General features: G+C 39.6%; 3 protein-coding genes across 8 annotated transcripts; 2 read left to right on the top strand and 1 right to left on the bottom strand.

The window, feature by feature from the left end:
• Nucleotides 1–18: 18 nt before the first annotated feature.
• Nucleotides 19–10,447, bottom strand: LOC122876847. Of its 2 annotated transcripts, XM_044197643.1 has the most exons (15): nucleotides 10,086–10,447; nucleotides 9,006–9,115; nucleotides 8,050–8,922; nucleotides 7,560–7,722; nucleotides 7,183–7,280; nucleotides 6,797–7,015; nucleotides 6,288–6,375; nucleotides 5,583–5,704; nucleotides 5,317–5,422; nucleotides 5,134–5,205; nucleotides 4,877–4,986; nucleotides 2,572–4,499; nucleotides 1,936–2,431; nucleotides 1,513–1,606; nucleotides 19–1,410 (listed from the first exon to the last, which is right to left on the bottom strand). In XM_044197643.1, the coding sequence occupies exons 2-15, from the start codon at nucleotides 9,062–9,064 to the stop codon at nucleotides 1,255–1,257; spliced, it is 4,584 nt and encodes a 1,527-aa protein (XP_044053578.1). In that variant the 5' UTR covers nucleotides 9,065–9,115; nucleotides 10,086–10,447; the 3' UTR covers nucleotides 19–1,254. The 2 variants fall into 2 exon arrangements, with proteins under 2 accessions (XP_044053578.1, XP_044053577.1); XM_044197642.1 differs by lacking the exon at nucleotides 10,086–10,447 and having other exon boundaries at nucleotides 9,006–10,077.
• Nucleotides 10,448–11,048: 601 nt separating this feature from the next.
• LOC122876279 (Rieske domain-containing protein) lies at nucleotides 11,049–14,116 on the top strand. Of its 5 annotated transcripts, none has more exons than XM_044196374.1 (6): nucleotides 11,050–11,398; nucleotides 11,529–11,537; nucleotides 11,912–12,001; nucleotides 12,515–12,742; nucleotides 12,973–13,007; nucleotides 13,206–14,116. In XM_044196374.1, the coding sequence occupies exons 4-6, from the start codon at nucleotides 12,541–12,543 to the stop codon at nucleotides 13,494–13,496; spliced, it is 528 nt and encodes a 175-aa protein (XP_044052309.1). In that variant the 5' UTR covers nucleotides 11,050–11,398; nucleotides 11,529–11,537; nucleotides 11,912–12,001; nucleotides 12,515–12,540; the 3' UTR covers nucleotides 13,497–14,116. The 5 variants fall into 5 exon arrangements, with proteins under 5 accessions (XP_044052306.1, XP_044052309.1, XP_044052310.1 ...); XM_044196375.1 differs by having other exon boundaries at nucleotides 11,912–12,017; XM_044196372.1 differs by lacking the exon at nucleotides 11,529–11,537.
• A 270-nt stretch (nucleotides 14,117–14,386) lies between these two features.
• On the top strand, nucleotides 14,387–19,046 carry gtf2h3 (general transcription factor IIH, polypeptide 3). Its single transcript, XM_044196369.1, has 14 exons — nucleotides 14,387–14,835; nucleotides 14,960–15,071; nucleotides 15,207–15,286; nucleotides 15,396–15,502; nucleotides 16,360–16,502; nucleotides 16,717–16,779; nucleotides 17,244–17,273; nucleotides 17,368–17,396; nucleotides 17,482–17,556; nucleotides 17,656–17,709; nucleotides 18,018–18,086; nucleotides 18,189–18,324; nucleotides 18,444–18,480; nucleotides 18,632–19,046. Exons 2-14 carry the CDS (start codon nucleotides 15,062–15,064, stop codon nucleotides 18,699–18,701), a joined length of 903 nt encoding a protein of 300 aa, XP_044052304.1. The 5' UTR covers nucleotides 14,387–14,835; nucleotides 14,960–15,061; the 3' UTR covers nucleotides 18,702–19,046.
• The last annotated feature ends 57 nt before the right edge of the window (nucleotides 19,047–19,103 follow it).

Below are 19,103 nucleotides of genomic sequence, written 5' to 3'. Positions count from 1 at the left end.
ACAACACAGAACACATCGTCTGATTATCAAGCACATTTAATTAAATCTTAAACCCTTAGAACTGTTTCAAAAACCAAGTAGCCTCAACAACTCAGCGGAAAACTGAATTTACACCAATAATTTCATTGCCTCACAAGTATCACAACCTTTTATCAGAAGACTAACAAAATCTGGCAATTTTTACTAAAAAATGTAGCACAAGAAAACAGTTTTCCACCTGCCAAGTAAACATCTCAGTAGACAACCTAAGCACAAGTTTGAAGTAGGTTAGCAAAATATTAGTTGTGCATCTTTGGTTCAGTGTATTATCATTCCAGTGTCAGAGCCCATAGCCAAACAGAAGACCAACCCTAATCAGGCTGGGCTGGTCTTTGTCCAGAAAGAGTCTGGTGGGGGTGCAGGTAAAGCACATGTTAAGATTAGACTCAAACCAAGGAAACTGAAAGTCCTGATCAATTCCAATACCAAGGCCATGTCTCAAAATGATCATGTACTGTGATTTTCATGGAACAAAATAAAGATTAGTAGTTTTTAAGACCAAGGGAAAAAACAAGCAAGACCACAGCTAAGGAAGAATGATCAGTCTGATACTAGGAGAAACTCCAAAAGTTGGATCAAGACTGGGCTTGCATAAATACTGCACTGCTGGATTAGGTTAAATTAAAAGATACAGTAAACAGTACATAAATGGCAGCTATTAAAATAACTTAATTTCTAAATACCAGGCATCCAAGTTTCCACAGTAGTGTAACACATCTCCATTTTTTTAGATGAACTTAACAACTTATGATTCAGAACTAAATATATATGAATTTCATATTCTTTGCATCTGAATCAGCATGTATACAGCAGGGAGGATCTAAGAAAAATAAGCAATCCCACACCTGCACGCGTCAATCTGCAGAATGCACAAACAGACAAATGGACATACTTTTCTCTTATGATTCTAATATATATATTATTGTATCTATGGGCAAACATGTCTTGGCAAGTTTCCCAACAAGAACCATTGTGTAACACATCTCTTGATGTCACACACATCAAGTGATATCTGTCCAAAGCCTAGTGAACTCTTCAAGCTTAAGTCACCGGAACATTTATAAAAAAAAAAATACTAATATTGACTGATACTGTATTTAGTGTTGTTAGTGAAAAATATATTTTGCACTCATAAACAGTATGGCTTTGCATAACTGGCATTTCTTCAGTGTATCAGCTGCACTTATAATGTTAGTGCTTAGTAACTTAGTTTATTCATGAAATTGGATCATCATTATCTTCTCCTTGGTTGTGCAGTTGGTTAGAATGACTGGGCTTAAGATATGGCTGCAGCTGGGATATCATGCTGTGGACACACCGAGCCTTTCTCTCCATGATCTCCTCTAGCTTGTGGACATACTCCCCAAATGCCTGTTTAGATAGAGAGACAGAGAGTGAGGACAGACAAAAGTGTGTTATCAATTTAAAATGTACAGTTTACAAACAGGAAGGAGCTAACAAACGTGGCTTCACCATATCAGGTTGCTGGCACAGAAGTGTCCCCTCTTTACAACATAAAGCTTCCATCTCTTCTAGCTGCTCCCAATGGGCCTGGACAACACGCCACCTAATGTTGGATTGGATTATAAAAAAGACAGAAATATTTTATTCAGACTAAAAAACCTCTAGGTTGTGATGACTCCATTACTCCAAAATACACAGTGGGTTTTCTAAATCTGTCACCAAAGAGGTCTGTATGATTTCTGTATCATGGCTGTAGGATTAACATGTAACCAGATTTCAATATCACCTAAACACAATTGGTTATTTGTAATTGTAGTAATACTGGTTGTTGTGTCTTGTTATAATGTGCACTGGTCTCTCAAACACAATATGGGCTGTATCACTAATTTAGGATGATTGTGTAAGCAAAATTGTGAGATTTCTGGTACTTACTGGCCATGATCCAAGTCTTCCAGCGTAGAAAGATTGATTTTGGGACTAATTTGCTGATTGCTGGTGGTCTCTTGACTATTTGATTCTGTAGAACTATTTGGTTGGCATGAGATGTTTGAGTTGCTGGAATGGTCTGACTGTACTGTGTGACACTGCTTTGGCAATGTGTTCAACTGGCCCAAGACATTTTCTGAGTGTGGTATTGAAATGGAAAAAGCAAGTTTGCCGTGCACATTGTGTGCATATTCTGGTGGCATTTGGGTGGCGCCATTTGTCATTAGATTGTGTGAACAAGTGTTCTCAGAGTGCTGGACAGAGGATGAGATGGACTGCATGACAGAAGTTTGCATAGAAGCACATGCAGAGGGTTTAAGTGGGAATGCAGGGACTTTGTTGCCCAGGACTTCAATAGCAGGCATGGTTAGAGGTTTCTGATTGTTCTCTTGGTCCTGGAGAGAGGCTAGCATAACCTCAGGGATAGAAGGCTTCATCATGCCTGGACAAGATAAAAAAAAATGTTCACATACCCGTTTTTAAGTACTAGTTAGTACACACAGAGTCAAATGTCTCTTTTATGTTTTAAGATAAAGTTTACTCTACTCTACTCTACCACACACACACAGAACTCACACTTACCTATTCCACAATATTCGCACGTGGCACAACACATGTCTTTTCTTTGTTGAGAGTGATTAGTAGCTGTCATGGTGTCAGAGGTTGGAGGGCAGTTGGTCTGTGTTTGTGGCTGCTCCAAAAGAGACAGGCAAAATTCTACGTCCTCGTCCTCTACAACTTTTCCTGCCATCGGCGCACATGTGAGACGCTCTTTTTCCACTTCCCTTCTGTTATCTTCTCCCCTATCATTTTCAAACAGACAGAGTGAGGTGTTGTTCAGTTCCCCTTGGAGGAACGAGACTGTGGCGGCCTGATGGTCCACTTGAAGCAAGGAGATGCTGAGGGGGTCCATGATGTAGCTGAGAGAATCTGTATAAGTCTCTTCTTGAGGTAAAACAGACATTTTGGCATTGACCTCTGGATGGTTGTGTACCTGAGTGTAAGCTGGATTTTCAGATAATATGTTAAGGGGCTCAGCAGGTATTTTACAGGCTGGGGAGAGGGGTCGTTCTGCTGGAGCTTGTTGATGGGGTGACTCAACAGGAGGGTGGTTAAAGAGGCAGTTGCTGTCATTGTTGCTGTGGGTGGACACTAAGCTGTGGCTGTCAGCTCCGTCTCGCTCCTCAGTACCCCACACTCCACCCACTTCTCTCCTGTCTTCTGAATCACAGTTGTAAGACACAGGTTCCTCTCCATCAGCTTGCATTGTACCTGTCATCCTGTCTCCCTGTTCTGTCTCTGTTGTTGCCACCCAAGCCCACATCCTCTCTCCTCCTCCTTCCATCCCAGCTGGCCTCAGGTCTTCCCCCCTTACGCTTACCTCTCCTTCACCTGTTGCCTTCAGTGACCTCCTCTCACTTTTACCTCTGTCTTGTCCAAATCTTGCCTCTGCCCAGGATACCCTCCAATCTTCACCAATACCACCATGACCAACCTCATTCTTGTTTTTATTGTAGCTTGGAGAGGTTTCAGGTTGTAAGCAAATCTCTCCACTGGGGAAGAAAGACAACTGTCCTCTGTTACCATCAGCCCTAACCTCAACCCTGGCTCTGTACGCATCTAAAACCTCTTCCAAACCATGATACAAAAGGGCAGAAACTGACAGGTGAGAAGAGTTCTGTCGGAAAGAAGAACAGGAAATTGGAGAGACAGAGGAAGAGAGAGAAGCCTCATTAGATGAAGAGAAAGACGGACATGTAGAGGGTGAAAAGAGATGGACAGATGAAGAAGCAGATGAGTAAGCAAACTGCTGCAGCTGCTGGTGATACTGTCTCAGATGCCTCTCCCTCTCCTTATCCTTTTCATCAATCTTTTGTAAATCTTTTCCCCTTAGCCTTTCTACTTTACTACATGTGTCTCTACTGCTTTCCACTTGACTTCTCTGTTCTATCCGCCTTCTTTCCTCCTCTCTTCCCCCTTTCAAAGTGCTTTGTTGATTCTCTTTTTCTCTGTGGTAGAATCCAGATTTGCTCTGTACCTCCCACCAGTGAAGCTGTTCATCTGTTGCTTGTCCCAAGACCAGCCCTGCCCCAACATTTTGGTCACCAATTGAGTGACCTGCACTGTCAGTTCCTCCATATCTTTCCCTTCTTCTACCTTCCCTCCCACCTGCTCTCTTCCTCCCCTCCCTCTTATCACCCATTCCCAGCAAGTCTCTGACTGCTGTAATCTGTTCAAGTCCAATCCCCTTTCTTGCTTTTGCATTTATTTCCTCTCCCCATCTGCTGTTCTTGGGTGTGGAGCAGAGAATTGCGCCGCCTGTGGTCAACCTCGTGGAAGCCTCTCTTTGTCTCCCTAACTTTGACTTTTTAGGGGGACTTTTCCCTCGAATGCCAATACTGCTGCCTCCGCTGCTGCTGTTGCTGTTGGACAGGTTACACTTGGGGGAGGGTATTGTCTTGCCTCTTCTTCCTCCTCTTAGTCTCCCCTGTCCCCTCAACTCCTTCACTCTATGAAAAATCAAGTAGATGTAACAATTCAAATAGCAGTCACTGAACATTGCCTCTACAGCCCATGACACTACTTTAAAATGAAAATAAATAACATTTTGTTGTCCCAAACACCTGCATTTGTCAAAGACTGGATCATTTGTCAACACTGGGAGCAATCACTATGCTATTTTATGCAGCCAAAGTTTCCCTAAGTCACGATTTAAAGCAGGATGGAGGAAAACCATTGGGGTTTTAAGAAAGAAATAATCTTTCCAGCAACTAATATTCAACTTATATTATTTATTAGATATCCGACACATATTGTACACACACACACACACACACACACACACACACACACACACACACACACACACACACACACACACACTTACCGGTCGGCGTATCTCAGTGTATTAAGTGTGTGTTCAGTTGCTAAGTGACCAGGTGAAATGTTGGCAATCATGCATGTCATTGAGTCACCAACAAATGAGTCTTTCAAAACCTAGAATGAGAACAATTCAGTCCAAAACACAGGAGAGCTAAGGGATCAAACTGGACAAAAAATCTGCCATGATATTTATGCCCACTTGCATCACTAACGAACACAACAAAACCATTAAAAATCAGCAAGTTACAAAAGTCTTAATACCTGAGTAAGTTTACTTTGTCTGAAAGGTGTGTGCGACTGCTCTTGATCAAGGGACCGGATACATTCTTTAAGCTGAGAAGAAAAAAAAAATTACAAATGAGAAAAGTATGTAAAATACCAGCATACCTTCACAAATGTCTTTATGTGCGAGTGTGTGAGCATGTGTGTGTGTGTGTAGCTTACAGCCAACAGACTCTGGTTGATCTCAGCTCCCTCCATACGACTCTGCCTATCTGGTTCTTTAGTATCTGATGCCCTCTCACTTCCTGCCAGGTCCACAAACCACATTCTACAGGCACACACACAAAGACACACACCTTTCCTAGCTCAGTCATTTTACACCAATACTACTGGGCTTATTTGATCTACTACACAATAAACCTAGTAGTTCTTTAAGGAGAAAAGACCATAATAAGCCACAATATAATAAAACACATGTTGTCACTCACCTACCAGCTAGCTGCTGGTTCGAACCTCTTAGCTGAATCTGAAGCAAGGCATGGGAGCGAGAGGAGAGTGGATTCACTCCACTCATCCCCTGTGTGCGCTCCTCTGTACCCTGTGAAATCACCTTTGTAAGAGCAACAAAGAATGCAGGAGGAGGGAGATAACAGAGAGATTGATATTTCAAAAGATGTTCAAAGAGATTGCAGTAGTCACTACTTCAAACATAGAAAATCAGAATTGTTCTTGTTCAGTAATATTTCAAGTACTTAAGTCTGGATGTGCATCTGTGAGGATGTAAGCACAGAATTAGCCAACCTGAGGTGCTAGATAGAGTTGATATTGGACTTGAAAGTATGTATATTTACTGTTGCACTCCACTGAATACTTAAGCAAACAAAAGAGACTTAAAGAAAGAAGTTAGATATTTCAGGCAAGGTTTCAGTCTATCATGTTACCAAGTCATTTGGGGAAAATAAATCAGTTGAAAGATTTTTCTGTCCTCTGCCATGAATTTTGCAAGCATGATTGCTCACAATTTTAACAGTCAACCATGATATTTTCTTTTTCTTTTTTTAAATGGTAGATCTCTGATTTTGGAATCAAAGTCTTCGTATTAATGTGTTCTAAAAGTTGGAGTGCTAATCATAAACACCACCTCTGAACAACACAGCATGGACATGAGGCAATGTTTAAAGAAAGGGGCAAACCTCCAGCAGCGAGCTGACTGAGTCCACTCTGACATCGCGCAGCCCAGCAATGTGAACCACCTTCTGTCCATCTTCCCTGGCAAATAACCTTATGAAGGAAGAAAGAGAAAGAGAGAGATTAAGAGGGAAAAGATAAATCCAAGTATTAAGAAGATGACATCCTAGTTCACTTTAATGATGATGTTACCAAAAAATAAATAATCCCTATGGAAAAACTGTGGCATTGAGGACACATGTTGTAATTAAAAAATCATATATATTATATAAAAATTAAATATATGCAAGTATATTAATTGGTGGCTATAACACAAATATGCAACTTATAATTTAATGACAAATATTTTCACGTTTTAAACTGAATGCCTGCAAAATACATTATTCGTCTTTTATCATTTGCTATGTGGTCATCTTTTTACCTTTTATCTAGTGTAAGTTCCACCTCAAAAATTCTTACACTCTTTTAACACAACAAAACACACACACACACACACACTGACACAACCACACACCTTTTCCTGTGGTCCAACAGGTCATACAGCTGACCACAGTAGATTTCAAAGAAACTGACATACACCAACAAGGGTGAGCGAGTGTGTGTGGTGGAGAGGTGAGCAAAAATGTCCCGGACTGCCAGTGCATACAACCCCGGTCTACCAGGAGATGAACCCAACATGGTGTGAGTCTTTCCTGCACCTGTCTGGCCATATGCAAAACAGGTGGCCTTGCCTCTATGGATGTACACACAACACAAATATAGATAGTTAGGGAGCACAGACTCATAGAGATACAGAGCCAAAACGCCTACAAGTATGAACTGATTTATTTGGACTCTGATGGATTTTAGGGTGACAACATACACACCTCCATAAGTACCACTACATAAATGCTACCCTACCCATTGAGCATGTGCTGCACCAGAGGATATGCTGTTCTTTGATACACCTCCTCGTTGGAGCTCTCCTCCCCAAAAACCTGGTCAAAGTAGAACCTGTGCTGCAGGGACAAAAGAGCAAGGGGCAAGGCATGAAATAAACAAAACAAGCAGGACACCGCATATTGATCTGACAAGGTGACCTTAAACTAAAAATACACCCCCTACACAATTCCAGTAGTTGATCACAAAATATTTTATTTAACAACATCACAGTTTGATGATATGCGTTTTTATTTGGAGACACTACTATACTGTATGTATTTTTAGTTGTTCCTACAGTTTAGATACATGACAAAACAGTGATTTGTCATTGTCTCCCTTCTGGACATTATATCTACCTGTAGTATGTACTGTGTGAGATCCACAGCCTCTTTGCTTTCATGGACAATCACACACTCTCCACTCGGAGTAGTCACAACATCTGCCTCAACTCTGCTGCTCTCGGTGCGTGTCAGAGGTCTTTTCCTCACACACACACTGATCCGCTGCCCCCCTGGTTGCCTGCAACACACACACACAAATCACAGACAATCAAAATCAGGATAATCATGTTTAAAAGGAAACAATTCTCACGTGCAAACTTTATGCAACCTTCATAATTTAAAAGAGACACAATCACAAAAAGAATGTAAATGACTAAAAAGTCGTGCCTGCATAGGAAACCTCATCTCAATGCAAGTGTTGTGGCCATTTGGATACTTTATATTACTTTCTGAATGTCTTTCATGTTCAATAAATATATTTCACATACTGTAGCTGTCTTCACTAAGATATTAATTTGCAAGTAGGGAGCTAGCAGTGAGGACAATACAAACCACTGGCACTCACTTTTTGTTTGGGGCAGCAGGGGAACTCAGTGGTAGTCCGTAGTTGTAGCCAGCTGTTCTCTTTGATTCATAAACAGGTGTTGGCTTAGCCATGTGTTCAGAAGGCCCATTACTGCCTATTTCTGTATAGAGTTTTTCCTTCCTGGAGATTCCTTTTCTATCTTTGTGCCCAACTGGTTTGTTACTAAACCTCTTTGATGCCACTGTTGCAGGTCTGGGTTTTGGTTTGTGGAATGAGACACACTTTGGTGATAATCTGGTGTGAGAGTTGTACATGGAAATTCCTTCCATGATGTCTGGCTTGGTGTTTGCTCCTGTGTGATGATCAGATTGATGACTATGGACATCCAGCCTGCGGTTGTTGTTCCCTTTGCAGCCACACACCACAGCACTTCCAGTGTCAAGCTCAAGCTGCACAGGTATGGCTGAGCCTCTGCCCCGGCCTGGCTCATTATTTCTATTATGACTTGCATAGACATGAACATTGTCTAGAGGATGAGCAACTTGCTTCTGATGGTGATCGATGGCTTCACAACTGAAATCAAGCCGTCTGCGAACGCATGATGGTTTGGAAAAATTGGCTGCATTTAGCTTACTCACAGCAGCCCCCTTCTCATCCTCATCATCATATATATCATCATCATCAGGAAAGCTACAATCTGCTACAGCATAACCTTCATCAACACCATCAGCACCGTAATCATCATCAACAACATCTTCATATTCAAGGCCCTCCAGATCAAGAGTTTTGATCATTTGGACCAGATGGAAGAGCCGAGTTCTGTCCTCCATAGAGCGGATTCCCAGGATGGGATAGTCCTCCATGGTCAGCGCTGAAAGGTGGGCTGCACGACAAACACCCACTGAGGTAAACCTGAAGGACAGGAGACAGATGGTCAGAGGAGGAGAGGACAGGGCAAGTGCGAGTTTGGATGTACTGTGAGTGCATGAGCTTACCTGGCATAGTGATGCTGTAGGCCAACCGCTTTCAGACACTCATACAGACAAAGTGCCATTTCCTCCCCTTCCTTTTCTCTCTCTATTTCTTTTACTTCACTCCACCTACCCTGGGAGCGGCAGACATGTCGCTTTAGTCTCTCCATCAGATGGTCACACAAAGCAAAGGCGTGCAAGAAATTACTGTACAACTAGAGTAATTCTATGACAGCAGGCTAAACTTACACAGAAAATGACTCAAAACAACTACAAACTTGAATCGCTACCACGCAAGCTCCCTACTGCTGCCACACTGCTTTTTCCAAGACAGTGTGTCCTTGCCGTTTTCTGTCCCTCAACGATTTCTGTCAGAGACTGACGGCCAATTGTCCGATCGGTCACTGTGTCACTACTACCACACTGCACTGTTGTAGTGGCAAGCAAAGCACAGGACACTGGCATGATGCTGAAATTTGAGACTTAGTCAGGATGGAGCCAGGGCAGCACAGTGCAGTCATGTCACACATTTCTGTAACATAGCAAATATGATAAATATAGCAGACACAGGCATGCAACTGTTGCTTCTTTGACTTCTACAGTAGATTGCCTGGCAGCTGCAATCGTCCTGCCATATGGCACTTGAATGAGATCCTCTTCCTGCATGCATTCACAAGGTGAGAGTGCTGTTCATTACTGTGTTAATTGAAAAAGTACACTTCTTCAAATCATCCCACTCCTACTGGTCCATATTTCCTTCAGGCTGAGCCACAGTACCTACAGTGACCACATGTTGGGATTTGAGTGTCAGCAACTGCTAATTCTGCAAATTGAATTACTGGAAGACAACCTGTAGTGCGGTTTAAATTACGTTTAAGTACAGTGGAAGTGGGTTGTTGACCTGTCCATTGCAGGAATGGTCTATTCCACAAAACAAAGAAAAGTTGTTGTGGTTTTAAAGTTATTGTCAAAATAAAAAAAAGCATCACACATTATCTTAAATAATTGGTTGCGTGTGCTTAGCAAATAGTTTTTTCTGTATGAAATGAGTAACTGTAAAGCTGTAAAGTTTCTCCAAATGGTAAGAATAAACAGAAAACTTACCTGGCTCACTCCAGACGTTTTAGCAACAGAAGACAAATGAGTGAACACGACGGTTTATCTGCAAAATGAACTGACAAAAGGCATTAATTTTTTACAGTAATAGTGATACTAGCTAGCAACTTGAGTAGTATCACTATTTCCGTACACAATGTTGGTCTCCATAACGACGAAAACGGTTTGGGGAGGGCGCTTTCTTTTCCCGCTGTGGCTGAGCACAACTCCTGTTCAGAAAGGCCTTGATCGGCAGACTCAGGTGGCAGAAATTGTAAGAAATGTTATCAGACGTAAATGCAGAATTTCAGAAAGACAGCCGGTCAGTTTACGCTCAGTTCAGCATGAAAGAGAGAGATAATCCCTCAGAGGGTTTACTGCCCACCAACAAACCTGCTAAGACAAAAAGCCTTCTCAGACTAAACCATTAAGACATTTGCCCCACTGGCTTTACAACATATTATATGGAGATATATAAAACACAGTGATTATTATTGTTATTACTTGAGTTGTTTTACACAATCTATAGCTAATACATTGTAGAGAGCATGGTTATCCAACATGTCTATACCCATGCTCTGTACAATACAGTGTAATAAAATACAACTGTAAACTAGCAATTTGGTTTATCCCCTGATGTTGTAAACTGTAGAATCCGACTCAGAAAAAATAAAAATAAAAGAACAAATATCAACATAGATAGTTAGTTTTTGTTTTTTACAATTGTAAATAAATAATACATAAATACAATTACAATTGTATTTATTGTATTGTTTTATTTATTTACCCTCATAGGTCCTACATTTTTTGCCATAATTATTTATACTGCATATTATATACCTCAACAGCGAATACATACATGCATACTTTATGTATACTTGGGACACCCTCTGTTTGCAATTTAGTTAAACAATGTTAAACCAAAAGAGAAGGTGGAAGGTGGAATCTAGTTCATCAGTCCGTGTTTCATTGGGGACAACATTAGACGTAACACACAACACTGGACCTTCCTCAAACCGATTAGACCCATGGCTTTCTCGAAACGCTGACGAAGTTTGCTTTGCATCTTACAATTTGACACATGTCCAAATAAATATAGCCGGCCTGTTTCATAAATATAACGTACGAGAACATTAATGTGTGTGGAATTTAAGCGAGATAAAGTCTCATGTTCCGCCCAGGACACGAAGCCATGAACTAGCATCATCAGCAACAAGTTGCTGGCTACCAGAACCATCCCATGGGAAAGACTGCCATGGCAACCAACTACAGAACTTAGAGGTGACATTCAGTGTCAGAGATGTGAACTGGCGACATAAAAGGTAGGTTGATTTAATGTTTTGAATGGGCAGTTAATTATAAACTTGTATGAGCTAAATTAAAGAGGAACTACTACCCCTCATGAATAGTTTATGTGTTTCTGTCTGTGTTCATTTCATGCATTCTGTACAGGTGTTGATGGTGAGTGTGTGCAGAATTACGTGCCACATTTTCCTTGAAAATACCAGCTTTATGTGTCAACGGAAACATTTTGACTAGAGAGGAAGAGAGAAATTGCAGGTTGCAGGAGTTTAAACCAGTGCATCGCTGACTGACGTTACAGTGAAGTAGTTTGTGGGCTACATGAAACAGATTCTGATGGTCTCTATCTTTCTTCCCACCCTCTTTCTCGGTGTTGCACACACACTGACTCTCACTCTTTTTTAATCTCAGTCACTCACTCACATTTATTTTGGATAAATTAAGAGATCCAGTTTGTAAATTACCAAGTTTTTGTCTTGGGTGCATCTCAACCAGTGTTGTTTCTTCTTCTCTTCTCTCATTTTTTAATATAGATGCCACGTCATCTGTTCCCACATTTAAAAGTGGAGGAAATGAAAGGAGCGTTTGTTCGAAACATCTGGAACACCTTGCAGCAACATCAAGTATATGTTGTTGCAAGTAATATATACTTCTGTTTATAGTAGTATACTTTATAGTAGTATACTTCTGTTTATAGTAATGCCATCTGTATATAATGTCCATAGTACCACTTGTAAATATTTTCATAATACTGCTCTATCCTGCATTTATGCAAACACTTTATATCCTGCACTTGCTCATTGCACTTCTGGTTAGACCTAAACTGCATTTCATTGCCTTGTACTTGTACATGTGTAATGACAATAAAGTTAATATAATATAATATAATATAATCTTCTCTTATCAGTGTTAGCAGTGACAGAAATATAAAATGATGATCGGTTAGGGGTGAAACTTAACAAATACTGTGCTGCATGTACAAGAATCAGTTCTTTCTATTAATTAATTTCCTAATGTAGAAAAAATGTCATGTGGAAATGAAGAAGGTGGAGGAAAGGAGCAGGACTGGGAGAAACACAAAACCTCATGTCCTCAAAACTAAAATGACTTTTAAACTATATTCTTATTCAAACCAGGAAACCTGCTGTAAGAAGTGATCAACATGTCTTCTGAGGAGGAGACTTCTCAGACTTCCTCTTCTTCCTCTCCCTCCTCCTCTTCACCTCCCCCTACCTCCCACTTCATTGGGAAGAAGGAGGACATTGTCAAGGCTGGGCGCGTGACCAAGCTGGTGAATGGATGCAGAGACGTACTGGTCCTGTACCACCAGGGGCAGCTTCATGCAATGGACATGCGCTGCTACCGTAAGCTCTGTGTGTGTGTGGGTGTTGTTTGCGTTGACGTGATGCATTAAGTTGTAACTGTTAAGCCTGTCCTCACCTTTAGTTTAGAAAGATGTTGACATCACCCTAATATTTTTTCAAGTGCGGTTTTTGAAGTGTGGAATTTACTTTCTGCAACTGCTCATCACATATTTGAAACACAGATTAAGAAACACTGCTGTCTATAATGACACTCGTTTTTCCACTGACAGATTCAGGTGGTGCATTACAGTATGGAGACATTGAAGTAAGTTGTATAGTATTTTCTCTGAATATTGTCGTAACATGAGCCGAATGCTTTTTTTTTGTCAGTTCGTTGCAAAGCTCTTGTTCAAGCGTTCCTGTGTATAAAATAGCTGATAAATACTACGCTTTCTTGTAAAACTGCCACTACAGCTACTACTATCTTATCTCTCTAATCACCTTCATGCTGTGCCAACATCAGGAGTTTAATGGGCTGCTGTGTATCGTGTGTCCGTGGCACAAGTACAAGATCACGCTGGCAGAAGGGGAAGGGCTTTACCAAGCTGTGGACGATCCTACAGCCAAACCCCTAAGAACACACTGGCGCTCCAAGGGTGTCAAACAGAGGATTCACAAGGTCACTGAGGTCAACGGGGATGTATATGTAACACTGAACGACTCCAGCAAGGCCATCGAGTCAGATGTCTACCAAACTGAGAGATATAGGACTGTCTTTCTCAAGGCCCAGCCAAAACCCAAGCCCAAGAAATAGCCAGACACACAAGGATTTCTTAGAGTTGTTTGACTATTCAACCAAAAATACTTAACTGCTTCAAGGATAATTTGGGATGTTTTGTTGTCTTTCACTGGGAAGCATATCAAACCCCTTCAGAATCTGTTTGTCACAATAATAATTGTTATTAAAAAACTGTTAATAAGTATGTGAGCCAATAAGCCTGTAAGATATCTATGAGTCAGTCTAGGACACAGAAGGAAATATCTGACAAAAATGTATAAATGATTGTCATAAAAGATGAATATAGGACATTTAAACAGTAGTTGCAGGATGTGTGTCATTTCAGTGTATTTCTCTGCTTCAATTAGATATCCAGAGAAATTATTATTATAGAGTTTTGTTCTGTTTTCATACACTGTTCACTACTTTACTCTGATCGACACAGTTTCTTTTACTGCAGACATTAATCAAATCAGTAGGTGTGATGTAGAAATGTCTGGCATTTATGAAATTATTCTTATTCTAACACCTGCTTTTGCAGTTTGTTGATACTGAACTGCGACTGCTACAGAATATTGTGGTTTGTAATTATTCAGTGGTGCACAAATACTGTTTATTTTTGGTAGAAATGATGACTGATTAAATGATTAATGATCGATGATGAAATGATTATTTTTATGCCCCATTATCATGGTAAATGATATGAACGTAATGTGCGTAAGTACAATGAGGCACTGTACCTTACTTGAGTGCTCCCATTTTATGTTACTTAATACTTGTACTCCACTAAATTTCAAAAATATTGTACTTTTTACTCCACAACATTTATTGGAAATCAGGTTGTAAAATATGATGCATTGTTATAGATTAAACTACCCAACAGTATACAGTATAAAGTAATCAAAATGAGCTCCATCTCATCCAGCTACAACAGTAAAATGCTACTTCCACATTACTGCATTACTGACAACAGTCCAATAATATAATATATAATAACATAAAAATCACAGGGGCTGTTTGTCTGCATACCAAATACTTTACTGATACTTACATTAAGTACATAAGTAAGTACATTTAGCTGATAATACATACTATTGCAGGATTTTTACTTGTAATTGAGTATTTTAATATTGTTGTGTTGCAAAAGATCTGAATAATTCTCCTAATCAGGTCTAATCAGGCAAAATAAGTGAAAGCACCTGTGTGGGTGTACCATGGGTGTGTAGGGGCTTTAAGTGAATTTACGCTACAGCACTACAGACGCTAGGTGGCAGCAGTGCACCGTGTGTTAGTTAGTCTGCTAAAGCAGAAGAAGACGAACATAGCAGGTCGCAGCCTTAGTGAAGCACAAAGGCTATCCAGTATGGCTGATGTGGTGGGTAACATAATCAGTTAAACAGGCTGTATTTTCATACATTTCACAGTTTTTACTAAACTATACATTGTCAGAATATCTAGACTTTAAAAATCGCTCTAAAGTTTGTGGAAACTGTGCAAAGTTTCAGATCAAAGATGGAAACTAACAGAAGATAAAACTCCAGGACAACAACAGTTTTCACTTTCTTTGGTGTCTCCTCGTTTCAAACAAATATCTTGCCGCGATGGCATCAGGTATGTCTTGCTTAGCCTGACTGATACAGATAATAAAAGTCACTTATTTTACAGTTTGCATGTCTTTTAGAGTTTTAGAGACGGGCTGGTTAGCTTCTTCACTGAGCAGAGCTGCGTTATGTTAATTTTCTTCAGAGGAGGAAATCAATCTGCTGGTCATCGTCGTGGATGTAAATCCGATATGGTGGGGGCAGCAAGCTCAACGTGAGCCAGAGGTAGTACTATTAAGTCAAATATTATTCTGACTCATGAATGGTGTTCAGACTGTGTAGTTTTTAAATGTGGCTGAGGCTAAACACCCACTGTCCTCTTGTCTCCGTCCAGTTCACCCTGTCAAAGTGTCTGGATGCAGTCATGGTGATGGGGAACTCCCACCTGGCCATGACCAGGACAAACATGCTGGCTGTCGTCGCTAGCCACTGTCAGGACAGGTAACTTTAAAGAACAGTTTCCAGTGGTGGAAAGTAACTAAGTGCAAGTGCGTTTACGTTACTTGAGTATTTCCATGTGGTATTTCTATTCCACTACAGCTCAGACGGAAAATTGTATATTTTACTCCACTACATTTATTTGACATAGTTGCTAGTTACTTTTCAGATTAGGTTTTTACGTAAAAAAAAAAAAAAAAAAAAAAAAACAGATGAAGAGCTTGTAGAATACACTACTTTAGTTTGTTTTTGGCTCGTGACTCCTTACAAAAAAAGCAGTGTCTAGTAGAGGCCCCTTGTCACATTTCAGATGTCATGAGTTGTTAACAGCTCCACCAAAGAGTGACTTCCTCTTTAAACTTCTCAGATGGTTTCATTTAAATAACTGTTTGAGGCCCAGAGACGTCAAATAATACATTCAGTATTGCAAAAAAGATTCCGTCCAAAAAATTAATACATATTTGTGTAGCAGAACTCATATTTGTGTATTTGGGGACCCCCCCCTCCCAGATTGGGTACTCCTGGTCTACACTACCTAACAGTACTTAAAACTTTAAGTTAAAACTAGCTCCACCTCGACCATCTACAACAGTAAAATGGTACTTTAACTTTAAAACACATTAATGCATCCTTATTAACAATCTAATGTCATATATAATCATAACACTCACATGGGACATTTTTCTTTAGAAGCAACATTCATACTTTTGATACTTTGAAGTACATTTTGCTGCCAATACTTGTGTATTCTTAATTGTAAAGGAGTATTTTTTATTTTACCGACTGTCTTGATGAATGTGATGTTTTGCTCCTGAGGCTTACTGCTTATATGCACATCCCTCCCACTTACTTTATTCCAGTCACTTCCTGTATCCCAGTAAGAGCTGGAGAGGCGGGGACAGCGGTGGGGACGATGCATCCTCCAGCGGGGATGGAAAATATGAACTCCTGTCAGTCGCCAATAATCTTATTGCTGAAGAGATCAGGAATGTTATGTCAAAAAGTAAGTACAAATGTTTTTGTGTGCGTAAAATGAATATACAATATATATACAGTAGATTTTAATAGATATTTCTCAACATACTGAAAGCAAAAAAAGTTGGTTACTCTCTTTGCAATTAATGCAGTGTATTTATAGCTTTATTTTCAGGTGTTTAATGACCCTGTACAGTGTTGGTGACAAGTTACATTTTACTGTGCGTCTTATGTGATTACAGCTGAAGTGAGAGGAAATTCAACTGATACTTTGTTGGCTGGATCCCTTGCCAAAGCACTTTGCTGTATCCTTTCAATAAAAACTGCTAGTAGTTTTATCATTTATGACATGTAGTGGAATGTTGTTTTTTTATTTTTTACTAAGAACAGCTAAGAATAAGTAAAGCGACTACCATAAGAATAAATTCACATTAATGAAGTTACAAGATGCTTATGAGATAAAGAAGTTACAGGATAGAATTAATGTTTGTGTATAGAATGGCATACATTATTATTGTTTTTTCCCCTATATAATGAAATGTATGTACTGTAGTTGTTGTTGAGAAGTTTTGTGTTATATGTGCTCATACTGTATATGTTGGGAGATGGAAGTGGTGTTTGTATCTGTTAAGACTTTCCCTTGCTTAGATAATGGTTTTCTTTGCTGGTCAAATTGAAAGATTTTTCCATCATTTTCTTTCTGTACACAGCAATGAGTGCGGCTGAGACTTGGCTGAGATGTTTTTCCTTAATCCTTTTTAATATTCAGATATTCACAGGGTCTCAAAAGAGCTGGAAGGTAATTAAATGTTTATTATTACGTCTAATAATGCTCTCCAATGAATACTGTTTTTCCTCTCAATACTTATTAATGTTGCCTTTTTCTTTTTTAGTTGGACAGGAGATAAAATCAAGAATATTGGTAAGCCCTAAACGGTCTAATTTCATGAGTGCTTTTTGTTTTATTCCCGTGATTTTGAACACAGCCTTTGTATTTTACTGAATAGGTGATAAAAGCAGCCGAGGACTGTGCCCTCCAGTACATGAACTTCATGAATGTAATTTTTGCTTCCCAGAAGCAGGTAAAATCATTGATCTTGTGTTTTCTGTTCCGTGTACTTCTTGTAACTTGTATATTTAGTTTAGTTTTTTTTGTTTGTTTTTTTTTTTTTTTAAAACAGAACGTCCTGATAGATGCCTGTGTGTTGGACTCAGACTCAGGTCTCCTTCAGCAGGTACATTTTTCTGGCTTTGTTTGACACAGTTTTACAGTACTACAACCTGTATCATGATAGCAAGTACCACCCAAAAGCTGCACCTGAATACCAAACTAAACATGCATTGATATTAAATAGCTTGTAGAACAATTCAAGTAAGACAAACATCCATGTGAAGTGGCTCTCACACCCCTTTGTCATATATATATTCTTTAAAAGTGATTGTTTTGTTTGTTTTTTTAAGTATGCCGGGGGTTAGGTGTCGAGACACTTTCACTATATTGTGCCGTGTATGTGTTTTTTACCTTCAGATGTTTGTTTTGTAGGCTTGTGATATAACTGGAGGATTATACCTCAAGATACCACAGAAAGTTGCCCTGGCACAATACCTTTTGGTGAGAGTGCAGTACAGATTTCCCGTATTTCTCAGAGTATCATTTATCTCATCTTTCTGTAGAAAGGGCTGCTTTGTGTTAATGATGGTGTTTTCTGAACAGTGGGTGTTCCTGCCGGACTCTGAGCAGCGTTCACAGCTGGTGCTGCCACCACCTGCATATGTGGACTACAGAGCTGCATGTTTCTGCCATCGTAACCTCATTGAGATTGGTTATGTGTGCTCAGTTTGTCTGTCAAGTAAGTTTGATTCCCAGTTAAAAGAAACAAATGCATGACAACAATCTTTATAATACTGGCAAAAGCTGCAGTTACAGTATGTTTTCGTGGTGACGCTTTCTCTTGTCTTCTCTTTGAAGTATTCTGCAACTTCAGCCCCATCTGTACAACTTGCGAGTGAGTATAGTAGTTATACAATATCTTGAAGCAGAAGTCTTTAATACAAATCCTATTTCCTCTGAACACTATTGGTATACATGTTAAATTATGCAATGTCGTTTCATCTACACTTTATTTGCATTATGATCTGAAATCTTTTTCGTTTTAGGACTGCCTTCAAAATCCAACTACCACAGATGGTCAAGCCCAAGAAGAAGAAACTCAAGCCATCTACATGATTTTTGCTGGGATTACATTAATGTAGTGAATTTAGTTAGTTTCCTTTTTTGATAGTCAGATTATACTATTTTGTTTGGTATAGATTTGTAACAAGCTTCGGTGACATCCTAGGAATGCCTTTGAGGCAGTAGGGCAATATGAACACGTTGTCAGTCTTTACATGTACATGAAGGGTGAGCCTTTACGTAACTGCTCTCAAATTAATACTTGCTAATTCCAGTCTCATCTCAAGAGCTCATCCCACCCTGACAAATACTTCTTTTTTGTAGAAATAAGTGTTTTTCCTGGAAAAAAAATGGGCAAATATGCAAATATTTAACATATAAAACATGCATTCAAACATTTGGCCCGAGTACAGTGTATATATCATTTGTTCACAAGTCTTAACTTATGTGTGATTT

Source organism: Siniperca chuatsi, linkage group LG5, assembly GCF_020085105.1.
Source record: "Siniperca chuatsi isolate FFG_IHB_CAS linkage group LG5, ASM2008510v1, whole genome shotgun sequence".
Classification (NCBI taxonomy): Eukaryota; Metazoa; Chordata; class Actinopteri; order Centrarchiformes; family Sinipercidae; genus Siniperca; species Siniperca chuatsi.
The sequence above is the reverse complement of the archived record's forward strand: the minus strand, read 5'-3'. Positions and strand labels throughout refer to the sequence as shown.